At 52.8% G+C, this 16020-nt stretch overlaps 1 protein-coding gene across 1 annotated transcript in view; it reads right to left on the bottom strand.

Moving 5' to 3' along the window:
* The window catches only part of LOC134532271 (uncharacterized), a 476249-nt gene that overhangs the window by 10262 nt on the left and 449967 nt on the right, over positions 1-16020 (bottom strand). Inside the window, exons 8-9 of the mRNA XM_063368690.1 lie at positions 4097-4216; positions 1233-1360 (exon numbers count right to left, since the gene is read on the bottom strand). Coding sequence (XP_063224760.1) covers positions 1233-1360; positions 4097-4216 — 248 coding nt within the window. The remainder of the gene's footprint in view (positions 1-1232; positions 1361-4096; positions 4217-16020) is intronic.

The following is a 16020-nucleotide window of genomic DNA, read 5'->3' as shown; positions in this document are numbered from 1 at the left end:
TTCTGGTGATTCTAACACCCCACTTTAAATACAATGAAAATATCTCAATAACTTACTAAAAGTTAATTTTAAAATATTTCAAAGTGCTATTTTAGGGTTTGTGTAACAGGCAGATCTAGATGTAAGTTTTTGGACATACGCCATTGCTAAGAACTTTTTCTGTTGAAGAAAAACTAATAAATAAAATAAATAAATAAAAATAAAAATACTCAAAAAAAGATACAAAAAACACACAAAATTAAGCAAACAATTGCTGTTGTCAACAAGGATATGAACACCACAAAATATTCCGAAACAGGAATATGGTCAGCAAACAAAGAAAAAACAAAGAAAAATGTACTAAGAGAACGAAAAAATCCCCACAAATGATGACAACACAAAAATATTGAAACCCAAAATAATTCAGCACAACAGTTGAAGCGAGACAAAAAACATGACAAAACGAAAAAACAAACAAATACAATAGTTTTACCTAAACAGAAACAAGCGACGTTTCGGGAACTGCTATCTGCTCCCGTCCTCAGGCAGAGACGCACATGGTACGGAAACACAGGTGCGACTTTTTTTGAGTATTTTTATTTTTATTTATTTATTTTATTTATTAGTTTTTCTTCAACAGAAAAAGTTCTTAGCAATGGCGTATGTCCAAAAACTTACATCAAGTCATGCACTCCCATTGCACAAATCTTTTAAAGATAACAGGCAGATCTAATCATGCAAAACACAAGCTGTTTTACACTGAACAAATATGTCTGCTTACACAGATATAAAATAATCTGGTAGAAATTTTACAACACAATTAGTAAATTGCACTGCACAAACTTTAGTATTTATTTGGGCCACATATGCTGAAAAAGACAGTACCTACCCAAAATAAGAGAGATAAAAATGCACATTGTGCTGGTGTCACAGGTAAAGGTAAGATTTTATATTGCATAGCTATGAATAGATAAGTAGTTAATGGTATTGGTAGGGTTTAAACAAATTGGGTACCTTACATTGCTACAAAATGAAGTAGGGCATACACCATCAGTCCTTGTATAAGAACGTTAACAAATGTACCTAGCAATTTATCACACCAAATGATCAAGTAAATTCTTAAAAGGAACCTGAACAGTTTTTACACAAAATATTTATTGCTTTATGTCAAAATCATCAGAGGTCAGCGCAGTTTCTTTTTTAATAGTAGTCCTTTCTACCCACAATAGGCAAAGCATAAGAAGATAACTCACCACCAGTCCTAACTTTCCTAGGGTGACAATAACAACGGCGATGTGTTTTGCTAGTGCTACTGACAGAGCACACGCCTCTTCTAGCAGGTAGTCCCTGTTACAACTTCTGCTTTCTCCAACTGCTATTCCTGAAACGGAGAAGAAGAAAAAATTCATTACCTGAGTGTTAGTTTTGTATTAATACCTCCTTTATTAATAAATAAACCCAAATAAACCTGCCATTAGGCCTGAGTAAAAAGTTAACAAAGTCAAAACCATCTTGAATAATAAAATTGTTCCCATATCTTTTGACAGTCCTAGAGAATTACTCAATTACAAACCTAACATTATGATATCACCTCGATTTCGAAGAGAAATAAGATTTCTTCCAGAGCTGGTTAGTAAATGATGGAGGCTTTATATTTAAGTAATTTTATAAGTAAAACACCTAATTTATATTCAAAATTTAATTTTACTCCTTTTTTAATATATTCAGTAAGATCAAAATTTGAAATACTTAAAGGCAATGTTAAAAACTCTGTGGTTATGACCACGGGGTTGCCGGGGATATTACTCATAATGCAGGCGGTTAATTCTCTAGGGTACCACCGCGTGGAACTGCAAGTGGACCCGATGGAGACTCTAGAGGACCGTGACGTGACCCGTGCGGATGCAAGACTCTAATTTCCCTCAATACCTCAATACATCCGATAGCACGACCTGGCCCTCTCTCAGCATCTGGAACAATACTTGAGTTTTACGAAAAGATGTTCAACACGCGGGCTCTTCAAGCGTTCCATATGCCTCAGCCCCTGTGGCATCGAATACATGGTCATTCAAAAGATACACCATGTTAACTGGTAAGATTTGGTTTTATTAAGTGCAGCTCTCGTACATTAATGAGTTAAGTTAGTTAAAACTAAAACTATTTGAAAAAACACAATGGCACAGGATCGGAATACACTGACCATGTGATCTGAATTTAATGAAATTTCGTAAATTTAATCAAAAATATTTAAGTCAAACAGTCTATCAATGGAAGTAGGCCACAAGGAGAGACAAAAGTACTTTAGGTAAATGGCAGATGCTAACAGATCAGTGATGAAAGAGTTGAAGTTGTCGTCGTACCTCCACGGACTTTAATTAAAGCCTGGGTCCCAGATCTATCTGTACCACCTGCAACATGCTGCGCTAGCAGAGTGTTCCATCGTGGTCAGACGTCAGTGTTTTGTCATCGCTCATAGTTTCCTTCAAGACCATTAACAGGAAGATGGATGGAGTTAATACTCTGTGGTATGTTTTCTTTCTAGGCTATTTGAGAAAGAATGGCTGCAGTAATATTGTAATTTAGTTGTGTTCATGATGTCACTTCTGCTCCATAAGCGCGGAAGTGGCGAACCTAGCGTCCTTGCCTCGAGTCTAGTCCGAGCCACCGCCAAGACCAGACACAGTCGCGAAATGCTCCGCCATCTTTTGTTTCTTTGCTTTCTTTTATCATTACTTATTCACTTCATTAGTTTAGTTTTGTACATTGTTTGTTACGGCACGGAGCTGGAGGCAAGGACTGAGTGACAGTGTTTCAGTGTTATTATCGTGTGTGTGTGTGTTTTGTTGCGGCACTTCTAATTGCCCTTGACAACAATAAAAGGCCTGCCATATCACCACACAACTGTGAGTACTTTATCTAAATTAATTGATCTGCCCTCCTTTTCCCCTTTCCCTGTCCCCGTGTGGGCAGGAGACGTCATAGGGGCATCCCCACGGGCCCAAACGTGTCAGCCAGGTAGTCGCACCTGCCAGCTTCCTGCTACCATAGTTTGTTGAACACAGTTACATGTTCAATGGTCACAGAGGCCACACGGATCACACTCCACCTCCTTAGAGAGGCCGCTCTCCGAGAGAGCTGGTACCTGGCAATCCAGTCTATTACCAATCACTGAGCAACGTCCGCCATGTTTCTAGCACTGCTGGGAAGCAAGCCTGCGTCAAAGCCCTCAGAATGCGATCAGCGTCCTACCATGGGTGGATACCTCACACAATGGCAGTGCACAATAGCCACAGTAAGGTGTCCAGTTGCTGAACTAAGTCTATTTCAATACCGTGCCAATGGCAAAACAAATAAACCCTTTACTTATACTCTTGTAATAAAACAGATCTTTTTACAATAATATTTAGTTATATAAGGATTTCAATTTGAAAGTTTTAAAAAATTTCGTAATGGGGTTTGTGCCAAAACTAATGTGCATAGCACTGCTCCATTTTTATTATTCTCAGTGAATAAAGAGAAACACTTTACAATATTAATTTATAATTATAATTGAGTGAATGTGGCAGTCTTTACATAATAAATATGTAACACGTACACACATGTAAGCAGGCGATTTCAGCACTATGGGATGGACTGGAAGGGATACTGTACACATGGGTGTAAATGGGTACACATGGGGCTCATAGGAGTGACGTAGACATTGGTCCACATCACCATGAATATTGAGACGGAGACCCATAATTTATTATACTTGGAAAACAATTATAGGGCCTGTGTTTCATCTAGATTTGATGAGCTCCATACCTAAGCAGTGGCAGATTCAAGGAGGAGGGGTGGGGAAGTTCGTGTGTCCCAGAACTATTTTTCTCAGTTTTTCACATAAAATGTTATTTATTCAGTGCAAGCTGTGATCTGCAAGAGGGGCTCCAAACTCCACATACCCTCCCCACTGCTACTGAGATATCAATATTTTATCTGTGACCAAGCTGAAGCAAGTTCAGAAGATATAGTCAAACAAGAAGAGTCATGCCTAAACGCACTATTAAAAAGAAACTAAGGCTAATGACATATCTAATCTTTTTAATAAGAACTAAAAGCAAGCGTATAAGTTCTGTACCTGCAGCCTGGCACATGATGCGAAGTTCATTGATGTTTGGTGAAACAAAATGAAGACCTTTCCACAAGTCGCTGCTGAACGGTAGAGAAGCTTTCCTGATGTCGGTTGGTTCAAACCAGACTGAAATAACAAAATGAAATAGTTGCTTCCATTAAGACATGAACTTCAAAAGACCTACACAGTACGAAAATTTATATAAGATGACAGCAACAATAATAAGCAAATTAAAAAATAAAGGTCAAAATACAAAATCCATACATCTCTTGGCCCTGTGAAATCAAATAGTAAATTGAAATCCAAATCATGTCAAGTTCCACCATACAAATAAAAATTTGAGCAAGGAAAATTAATTGCAGTGATGTAACTTACAGATTTATATGATAAATTAGGATTCATAGCTATGTATTTTGTGCAAAAAACAGACATTCTCAATTTTTCTACACCAAATACATCAAATGTTTTTAATTTTACTGAGTTTTCAAGTACTTCTAGATCTTTAAGATCCTCGCCAGCATTTTTAACAGCATTCGCCCCTGCAAATTCCCGCCACCGATCACTGACCATCTAAGATTTTCTTCCCCTTCCTTCCCCTTCCACATACCCAAAACCCATCTCACTACCTTTAATTGTACTTTTTCTAGCAGGCATACCTTTATCACCGAGTACGGAGCCCGTGCTGCCGCTCCATACTCCAGCATCTGTCTGATCAATGTGCTTTGGCTTTATACATTCTTCCTGTTAACTTCTGTGTTCTTCTAAGCAGCCATGTGCTCTCCAACCCACACTGACCTCTCATTGGACCTGTTCCCTCTTCCCTAGGTCGTTCTCCAATTAATACCCCCAGGTACTGACGTCCCTCGGCTTCAGGTCCCCGTTTTCCCGTTGAAATAAATGTCCTGTTATGCCCGTACTGCCCTCGTCGGAGAGGTGTGGGTCCAGGCCAACGTGGCCGGGACCGGGAAAGGCGGGACCTGGAGGGAGAGTGAAGTGATTGCGAGGAATGTTGGTAGGTTGTCGCAAGCAGAACACGGCATTAACGAATTTCACGAGCCGTCTTTTATTAACGCTTATAAAGTCCTGCCGCAGCCTGGCGGAACCGTCGCGGAACAAGTGCCCTACCACGGCGACACGGACTCCCTGATGACGGGGCGGTTCTCAAATACGTTTCGGCGCGAATCGTAAAGTTTATTAATGCTAGGCTGACCCAGTGAGAAAGGGCCCGAAGACGGAACGCTGTACATACGCGGCCCGTTACGTAATGTTCCGTGGACGGCGAAAAGTTCAGAGACCCGAAGCACCACGTTCGCGTTGTAGAAACTGCCCGCTAGACACGTCTCCCGATGACTCGTAAGTTAACAATGCTAAGCTGATTCGCGGTGGCAGCTCAGCTGCCGTGACCGACTGCGGACTGAGCGAACGTTCAATCCCGAGCGCAACGTGCGCGGCTCGCGGAGCAACGAACACGTCTGTCTCCGCTCGAGACCAGGACGCGACTGCCTCTCCCCGCTCGCCCGCGGGCCGGCGCCCGCGGGTGGCGGGGAGGGAGGGGAAAATCGGCCGGCGTGGGAGAGAGCTCCGTCCCGCGGCGCGCCAGGCTGCAATTACATACTACGGCGAAACACTTCAGAAAAAGTTATTGAATTATTTACAAAGACATACACGAGACATTAATTACACAGCGAACTTGCACAATGAATAATAAATAAAATAAGTTAATTACACACATTCAAATCCCTTAATCGTTTACAAATATATACACACTGAAATAAAAGATAAAGTCACATAGAAAAAACACTCGTTGGCATGCTAGGGCGCACGCGGGTGCGTCCCTGGCCGTCGCACACACTGGGGTTCACTGGGGGGGAAAATAGGCCCCCTCAGGCCCGCGTCGGTGGCCAGGTACGGCCTCTGTATCTGGGAGGGTACGACGACTGTCGTCATATGCCCCCCCTCTCCCGAGGCCGTCCTGGCCCCCGACGCCGACCTAGACCGGCAGCTGCGTCCGCGTCCGGCCACTTGTCTGGTCGTCGGAGCTCGTCACGTCATTCCGTCCGGGTCGGGCAAACTGGGGCAGGAGCTGCATCACGCTGCAGCGTAACCCCCCGTCGGTCGTTTGTCTTACGTCGCGGGGTTTGCGCTGACTCCCCCACTCGTAGTCCCGGAGGTAGTGGGGGGCCGTCTTCTCACGCGTGGACCGGCGCAACGCCGGTCCCCTCCCCGCGTGAGCGGTCATCCTCGGCTCCCCGGAAGGCAAGTCCAGGACCACCTGCTGGGCCCTGTCGACATCGCCCTCCCCACTGAGGAGCCGGACCGTTACCCCGTCTGTCACGTCCTTGCTCACGTCCGTCCCCGTCACCCGCCGTTCCCAGGAGTGGACGTACCTCCGTCCACGTCTCTGGGTAGGCTCCGGCAACGTCACCACTGGTTCACTCAGGTCGACCAGGTCGCCCTGAGCAGTGTTGTCATGTGTTACGTCCTCGATGAGCGGTCCATCAGTGTCGTTGGCGTAGGCGCTGACGTCATCAGGCGGGAGCACCCGGTCCACAAAGCGCTCCAGCTCTGCCATGCTTGCGCCACGCGGACCCCTTCCGCCCCTTCTGACGGGCGTCCGTTCCCCGCCCCCTCTTGCCAGTTGCCAACCACCGTTCCCCTTTTGCTGTCCCCCCGTAGGAGGCTGAGTCGGTGTCGTCGTGGGGGCCCGTCCATGTGTCGTGCCCCAGGTGTCGTCGTCCCTGTCAACGTTCCTGCCAACCCCCCGTAGTGACTTGGGGTGGGCGTGTCCTCGTCGACGTCCCTGATCCGGCTCCGGTGGCGTCACCACGGGGTCACCGAGGTCGACCAGGACTCCTACTGCGACGTTGTCATCGGTCCTGTCCCGTGTGTCACCGTCCCCGTCAGCGTTCCTGCCAACCCCCCGCAGTGACTTGGGGTGGGCGTGTCCTCGTCGACGTCCCTGATCCGGCTCCGGTGGCGTCACCACGGGGTCACCGAGGTCGACCAGGACTCCTACTGCGACGTTGTCATCGGTCCTGTCCCGTGTGTCACCGTCCCCGTCAGCGTTCTCGCCTGCCACTCGCCGTGACCCGGGGTAGGCGTGTCCCCGTCGACGTCCCTGATCCGGTTCCGGTGGCGTCACCACGGGGTCATCGAGGTCGACCAGGACTCCTACTGCGACGTTGTCATCGGTCCCGTCCCGTGTGTCGTCGTCCCTGTCAACGTCCCTGCCAACCCCCCGCAGTGACCTGGGGTGGGCGTGTCCCCGTCGACGTCCCAGGTCCGGCTCCGGCGGTACCACCACAGGGGCGCCGAGGTCGGCCAGTACACCTTCGGTGACGTCATCCTCGGCCTCGTCACCGTCCACTGGTCCGCTGTCGTCGTGGTCGTACTCGTCGTGCGGGTCGCCTATCAGTCGAATGTCGTCCCTGTGCACCTTAGTTGTCCGTCCGTCGGCGCGACGCACGAGGTACGAGGTGGTGCCCAGTCTGTCTACGATCTCCTGTGGCCCCGCCCACTTAGGAGCCAGACTGGCGCAAAAGCCCCGCTCGCCAGCCGACAGGTGATGACACTTAACAAACACCTGCTGGCCAGGCTCTAGTCGTGCTGGGGGCTGGTGCGTCTGCGGCGTACGTCTAGTCAGGTAGTCAGCTTGGCGACGTCGGGCGTCTTCGCGCAGATCGTCCGTGGTCATGTTGTGCAAGTCGGGGGTTGCGCGCGCTTCCCCGGGCAGGGCGAGGTTCCGGCCCTGCACCAGTTCAGCGGGGGAATGGCCCGTGACCGCGTTCGTCCGACGGCGCAGGCAAAACAGCAGCGTCGGCAGGTGCAGGTCCCACTTGGTGTGGTCCTCGTCCAACCGGATGCGCAGCTGAGTTTTAATGTCCTGATTCCGCCTTTCGGTCGGATTCGCGCGCGGATGGTAGGTGGGCGTCGTGTGATGCTCCACCCCCCAACCCGCGCAGGACACTCGCCAGCTTCTCCCCGTGAACTGCACCCCGTTGTCCGTCAGCAGGACCGCGGGGTACCCGTATCGCGGGAAGAACTCGCGCTCGAGCAGGGCAATCACGGTGCCGGCCTTCACGTTTGGTACTGCGAACGCCTCCGCCCAGCGGGTGAAGACATCCGTGACCACAACAATGAATCGCCGACCACGGGACGTGCGAGGATACGGCCCCATAATATCCACCGCCACAGTGTGGAAGGGATTCCGGGGCCGTCGTGGGACCTGCTGCTCCTTGCCGTCGGGTCGCCTGGACTTCCGCTCCTGGCAACGCAGGCAGGCCCGCACGTAGCGTCTTACTTCTGCCGCGTCGCCAGGCCAGCGGAACGTCCGTCTGACCTCACGCAGCGTCTGCTCCGCGCCCGGGTGTCCCGCCAGGGGGTGGTCATGCAGGTAGCTCAGGACCCAGCGCCTGGCCTCGGGCGGCACGTGGGTCCGCCACCCGCTCGACCTGTGAGCCCCCCTGGTCTGGAGCGCCCCGTTCAGGCTCCGGCAGCCCGGTATCACCCCCTCCCCACACTCTGTCAGTCGGGTCCGGGTGTCGGGGTCCCGGAGTTGCGCCGCGTGGACCCACGCCAGCAGGTCAGTCATAGTCTCGGGTCGCGCGTCAGGTGCAGGAGCAGTGGGGCTTGTCAGCGCGTACAACGCGCACGGTCGCGGCACCGAGTCCTCTACCCCGCGCTCACGCTCAGGGAGGAGCACTTCCTCCCAGCCCTGGTCGTCGTGGAACTCATTCTCAGGGTCCGGATTCCGGGACAACTCGTCGGCCAACTGATTTTCACGTCCAGGAATGTGCTCGACCGTGAACGAGAATTCCTGGATCAGCATGGCCCACCGAGTGAACTTAGACTTCCGGCCCTGAGCGGAGTCCAACCAGCGGAGGCATTGGCTGTCGGTTCTCAGCGTGAATGAGCGGCCCTCGACGTGGTGACGGTACCTCTGTAGGGCCCAGACCACCGCAAGGCACTCTTGCTCATTCACGTGATACTTCCGCTCAGCCTGCCCAAACTTGGCGCTGGCGTACTCGATCACGCGCCTCTCGCCCCGGTCATCCATCTGGTACAACACCGCCCCCATCCCCTCCTGACTCGCATCCGTCTGGATGAAGATGGGGCGGCTGGGCACCAGGCGTGAGAGCGTGTGACAGTTCCTGAACCGGCGCTTCACCTGTCGCAAGGCCTCGTCCGCGGCGGGGGTCCACCGGAACTTAGTCTTCGGCGACAGTAGGTCCGTCATCGGGGCCGTCACCGTGGCGAAGTCGGGGACGAAGGACCGCAGCCAGTTGAGCAGCCCCAGCAGCTTCTGGAGCTGCTTCCTGGTCTTCGGTGCCCCCTTTCCCTCTATTAGCTCCAACTGCTCAGGTCGGGGGCGGCACCCCTCCGCCGTCACTATGTGTCCTAGGAACTCTATTTCCGTGGCCCCAATGTGGCATTTCTTTGGGGCGCACGTCAGTCCGTGTCTGGCCATACGTTCTAGCACCAATGCCAGATGGTGCGCGTGTTCCTCCCACGTCCTGGACCAGATGATAACGTCGTCCAGATAGGCACTGGCGAACTCACCAATGTACCCATCCAGAACACGTACCATCAGGGCCTGGAACGTGGCAGGGGCGTCCATGAGACCAAACGGCATGGCGCAGAACTGGTAACGTCGACCGTCTGGTGCCGTAAATGCCGTCTTAGGGCGGTCCTCCAGACATACCGGCACCTGCCAGTAGCCTGATTTTAAGTCTAGTGTCGTGAAAATAGTGGCGTCCCCCAGTCCTGCCAGTGCGTCTGTGATATTGATCTGCGGGGGCGGGGCGGGAATGGTCAGTTTGTTTATCGCCTTGAAGTTTACGCAAAAGCGTAGACTTCCGTCTTTCTTGGTGGCCAGCACCACCCGTGAGTTATACGGGGAGGTGCTGGGTTCCACTACCCCGTCACGTAACATCTCGTCAATTTGAGTCTGTATGGCCTCCCGTTCCCGGATGCCAAATCCGTATACCTTCTCAAAGGGAGGGCGGTGCGGTACCATCGGTATCCGGTGCTCCGTCACGTTTGTCCGTCGTAGCCGGTCCGCGGCCGCAAATACCTGTGCCTGAGAGGTGAGGACATGGTTGATGACATCGACGTACTCCTCTGGAACACCGTGCTGAAGGTCTTCTAGGCGAATGACTGACTGAGGGGGACTGGGGGGAACCTGGTGCACGCCGTACACCGTCCAGCGCCCCTGGGTGCCGAAGTGCATCCGGCCAGCTCGTACTTCCACGGTGGCGTCGACCTCGTGCAGCCATGGGACCCCCAGAATCAGCCCCTCGCGGAGCTCGGGGACCACCCAGGCCTCGACGTGGCTAACGTGACCAACGATGCTCATTGTTACCTGAGTGATGCCCCCTGCTGCAACGACGGCATCCCTGGTGGCCAGCTGCACCAGCTCCCTCCGCGGTGTCACTGCCTCCGCTCCCACCAGGTGGGCCGCGATGTAGGTTCGGCTGGCGGCGGTGTCCACCAGGGCCAGCATCTCCCGCCCGTTAGCGCGGACAGGAATTCGCAGCAGCTCCGGCTCCTCGGGGCCGACCTGCCCCAGCTGTGCAGTCGTCTGTCCCCCACCGCCCCCGGCCACCTGGCCGTCCGGGCGTGGGGAACTCGCGGCGAGGTCCGCGGCTCGCTCCGGCGCCGACGTGTTGACGTTCCGGTGGTCCACCTCGTCGACGACAGGTCGACGAGGCGGCTGGTCCGGCCCTGGTATAACCGGCCTCAGGGCCGCGGCGGTGGCGCCGGCAGTCAGCTGTCCCTGCACGGAGATGGCCGGCGGGATGCCTGCGCTGATGCTCTGGTTGTCCGCCCCGTCGACGGCGTATCGACGAGGCGGCTGGTCCGGTCCTGGTATACCCGGCCTCAGGGCCGCGGTGGTGGCGCCGGCAGTCAGCTGTCCCTGCCCGGAGATGGTCGGCGGGATGCCTGCGCTGATGCTCTGATTGTCCACCCCGTCGACGGCGTGTCGACGAGGCGGCTGGTCCGGCCCTGGTACACCCGGCCTCAGGGCCGCGGTGGTGGCGCCGGCAGTCAGCTGTCCCTGTCCGGAGATGGCCGGCGGGACGCCTGCGCTGATGCTCTGATTGTCCACCCCGTCGACGGCGTGTCGACGAGGCGGCTGGTCCGGCCCTGGTATAACCGGCCTCAGGGCCGCGGTGGTGGCGCCGGCAGTCAGCTGTCCCTGCACGGAGATGGCCGGCGGGATGCCTGCGCTGACGCTCTGGTTGTCCACCCCGTCGACGGCGTGTCGACGAGGCGGCTGGTCCGGCCCTGGTATACCCGGCCTCAGGGCCGCGGTGGTGGCGCCGGCAGTCAGCTGTCCCCGCAGTTGCCTCGGCATGGGGACAGCTGATGAGGAGTAGTCCCGTTGTCCCCTGCTTCCCGGCGGCATACAGGACGTTAGTGCGGTAGGCGCCGGTGGTGGTCGACGTGTTCTGTCAGTTACTGGGACTGCCGGTGGCTGGCGGGCCGGGGAGCGGCACCCAGTTGTCCCTCCGCCCCCGGTCCTGCGTTTCCCGCCTGCGACGTGTTGCCTTCGCGCGCCTCCTCCCACGCGGCTCTGGTGGGGCAGAGGCGATGCCAATGGTACGCGTCCGGGCAAAAACGGCATCGCGGCGGACGTTCGTCCCTCTCTCTCGTATCTGTCCGCTCGTGACGTCCTCCTCCTGTCGCAGCTGGTTCCGGGCGTTCCCTGGTGCCACCGCGGTCTGTTGTCCTGCGCGGTCCCGCGCCGCCGGCGTAGCTCACCACGGTCAAGTCACTGTCCGTGACCTCTGTGACGGTGACCCCTCGCGGCCCCGAGCGAGCACGGGGAGCTCTCGCGCCCCTGAGTGCCGTCCTCCACTGCGACATGTCACGTTCGATCACGCGGGCGAGGGCCACGAACTCCTCCGTGTCACGACCAGCAGCCGTCCTCATGAAGGGGCGAAACTCTGGCAGCAATTGTTCGACAATGGTTGGCAACGCCGCACTCACGTCCCCACTTGTCCCCAATCGGCGGAACATGCGTAACTTCTCGTAAATGAACTGCTCTGCACTCTCGTCCTCCTCCTGGTTTCGGCAATAAAATGTCCGCAAACACATTGCCCGCGCCTGATCGTTATCAAACCTAGTTTTGACTTGGCGCACAAAATGTCCCCACTCGGTATCAAAACTCCCGGCCATTGACCACCAGTTCCTTGCCTCGCCGCGGAGCTGTCCCGCCACTCGCGGCGTCCACTCCGCCCGTCGCACTTCGTACAGTTTTAGGAGGTGTTCACACTCCCGCAAAAACTCCCGCGGGTCCTCGTTGTCTCTCCCCGCAAACTCTGGCAACTCAAACTGCGTGCTCACGTACCGCACTACCGGCCCATCTGCGTCCGCGTGCCTGTCCCCCTGTTCCCGTTTACTGTCCTCAACTGTGCTGTCCGTGCTGTTTGCGCCCTCGGCCGCGCCGCCGGACCCGCAAACCTCGTTTTTTACGTCCATTTTCGCGGAGTCTCCCTCCTCACACAAGTCCGTTTCGAAACTGATTAGATCGTATCTTTCTTGTCCCGCCTGTTTCCACGCCATCCTGTCCTCCTGTGCTACTGATCCGCGGATCGTGAACACAATCTCCCCCAGTAATACAATACGATCCTCCCCAGCGCGTTATCTTCAGTCCGGGATACCGCTGCACCGCCGTCTTGTATTTCTGTCCCCCACGACGCGCTATCTCTCGCCGAAACGTCTCGTGTTCGCGCCGTTCCCGCGCTGCGTTATCTCCCGCCGGCGCGCCGGCGCGACGTCTCGAATTCGAGCCGCTCCCACGCCGCGCAGCCGCACCTGCTTCCGTTCTGTCCTGCACCTGCGCGCTTGCGTGCGCTTGCGTGCGCTTGCGTGCGCTTGCGTATGCTTACGGCCACACTAGTTGGGCGCCAAATGACGTCCCTCGGCTTCAGGTCCCCGTTTTCCCGTTGAAATAAATGTCCTGTTATGCCCGTACTGCCCTCGTCGGAGAGGTGTGGGTCCAGGCCAACGTGGCCGGGACCGGGAAAGGCGGGACCTGGAGGGAGAGTGAAGTGATTGCGAGGAATGTTGGTAGGTTGTCGCAAGCAGAACACGGCATTAACGAATTTCACGAGCCGTCTTTTATTAACGCTTATAAAGTCCTGCCGCAGCCTGGCGGAACCGTCGCGGAACAAGTGCCCTACCACGGCGACACGGACTCCCTGATGACGGGGCGGTTCTCAAATACGTTTCGGCGCGAATCGTAAAGTTTATTAATGCTAGGCTGACCCAGTGAGAAAGGGCCCGAAGACGGAACGCTGTACATACGCGGCCCGTTACGTAATGTTCCGTGGACGGCGAAAAGTTCAGAGACCCGAAGCACCACGTTCGCGTTGTAGAAACTGCCCGCTAGACACGTCTCCCGATGACTCGTAAGTTAACAATGCTAAGCTGATTCGCGGTGGCAGCTCAGCTGCCGTGACCGACTGCGGACTGAGCGAACGTTCAATCCCGAGCGCAACGTGCGCGGCTCGCGGAGCAACGAACACGTCTGTCTCCGCTCGAGACCAGGACGCGACTGCCTCTCCCCGCTCGCCCGCGGGCCGGCGCCCGCGGGTGGCGGGGAGGGAGGGGAAAATCGGCCGGCGTGGGAGAGAGCTCCGTCCCGCGGCGCGCCAGGCTGCAATTACATACTACGGCGAAACACTTCAGAAAAAGTTATTGAATTATTTACAAAGACATACACGAGACATTAATTACACAGCGAACTTGCACAATGAATAATAAATAAAATAAGTTAATTACACACATTCAAATCCCTTAATCGTTTACAAATATATACACACTGAAATAAAAGATAAAGTCACATAGAAAAAACACTCGTTGGCATGCTAGGGCGCACGCGGGTGCGTCCCTGGCCGTCGCACACACTGGGGTTCACTGGGGGGGAAAATAGGCCCCCTCAGGCCCGCGTCGGTGGCCAGGTACGGCCTCTGTATCTGGGAGGGTACGACGACTGTCGTCAGTACCATCTCCCCTATCTGCTGCCCCTTCCAACAATCAAAGTCCTTTGCTAACTTACTTTTCTTTGTAAATCTATCTTTGTTATGTTCACATTGTGCCGGAAATTAGGAATTTCAACACTTTTTTTTCTTTATAATTTTATTATAATTTTAAATTATTTTTGGAAATTTTATTTGCTTTAAAATTTGGTTACTAAAGGGCGATTTACACTTTGTTAGGCTGGTGTACTCCCTTAAGTTAAACTTTGTGCCAATAGTCTGAAGCACCTTTCCCAGAGACGTATCGGATATTTTGCAGATCTAATACTTTGCTGGCAGCCAGCTTAAAATTTCCCTCGCTTACAGGCACGTCCCAGTACTGTAACGTTACTTCACTTCATGACTAAAACCGCCTACAGCAGCTCTGGACGAGCTGTTACCATTTCTCAGAGACGAGCTGACCATAGCCTTTACTGTCACGAATACGTATTAGGTTCACTCCCCTGGAAGCACGTCATGAATGCTTGTTCCCAGCGTCATTGCGTTTTCTCCCCCCCCTTACTCCACCCCTCTTCCCACTCAGTTCTAAGAATTCGCCTAAGGCCAATGACAGGTCAGAAACCCCAGCAGACAGCGACCGTCTCCAAGGACGCCTCGCATAAAAAAATGTGTGTGCCAAGATGGACCGCACACGATACCTAGCGGCAAACTCGCTAACCGCCCAGCCAACTTACCCTGTAGGCCGCCAGAGTGTAGCACTAGACTGCGCCCTTTATTCCCTTGGTTTAAGCAGACGCCTTGGGCAAGTCGATTCTTTTTTATCTCAGACACCCCTCAACAGGTAGCGCTAAAGTCGGCCAGTGCTACCAACTTCGAGACATCAGTGAGAGTTTTTTTATGATGCCCACTCAGGGAACTTCGGGACCTTTCGGTCCGGACTCCCAGCCCCCTCCCCTCCACTTTTGATTCAAGATTGACTTTTAATTACGAGACGCGATTCGTCGCGGGACACTTCGCAACGCGACTGCAGACGGACCGTTTTGCGAAAATCGGCGGATCGACGAGACACTGCAAGACTTCCATCCAGCCGCAACCGACTATGTAGTCGCCTAAATAAGGGATGCTATCCCTATAATTTTTTTTAAGTAGTTTAGTCCGTCTGCGTAGTACAAAGTGTAATAGTTATTTTTTATTTTAAATTTTTTTTTGAAATGAAGAAATCAACCGCGCCCAGCCGCGTAATCGCGGGATCCAGTTCCTGGCGGGCGACGCATCAGTAAACAGAAGCCAACTCCCCTGTCTGACAGGGTCCGAGAGCCGGACGCCGATTTGGCATTTTCATCTCCCTTCCACAACAGGACACAAGTGCCCTGGCATCATGTACCCGCGTGATCTCCGGGAAACGAAGCCCCGACCTCCAGTGCTTCTGTATCTTTTGACCCTTTTCTGAACTTTCTTTAAATTACGTCGTCAGATGCAGTTAATTAGATAAACATAATTTCTGGACTTTAAGTATATATCCTGGGATCGTTTAAACATATTTGTATTTTTTTTATTGGTTTATGTATTTTTAGTAAATGAAACTTCTGATAATTCCATGTACGGCCGGCCAATTATTTTTTTTGAATATACCTGAGAGCTGTTTAAGAATGTAATTAATATTGTACGTTAATATTTTCTTGTCTTAATATATATAAATCTCGTGTCACAATGTTTGTCCTCAATGGACTCCTAAACCACTTAACCGATTTCGATGAAAATTGGCATTTAGGTGTAATATTTTCCAACTTGAGAGATAGGATAGTTTTTATTTCGATTAATGGTCTTAATCTAATAATTTTAGAGTTTTCTAATGTGATGTATGTATGAGTTGGCAGAAAATCACCACGGCAACGGCTGTAGCATTGTTGATGCTTCATTCGTCTCCATGGCAACGACTATTTC

This window comes from Bacillus rossius, chromosome 5 (genome assembly GCF_032445375.1).
Source record: "Bacillus rossius redtenbacheri isolate Brsri chromosome 5, Brsri_v3, whole genome shotgun sequence".
Taxonomy (NCBI): domain Eukaryota; kingdom Metazoa; phylum Arthropoda; class Insecta; order Phasmatodea; family Bacillidae; genus Bacillus; species Bacillus rossius.
The sequence above is the reverse complement of the archived record's forward strand: the minus strand, read 5'-3'. Positions and strand labels throughout refer to the sequence as shown.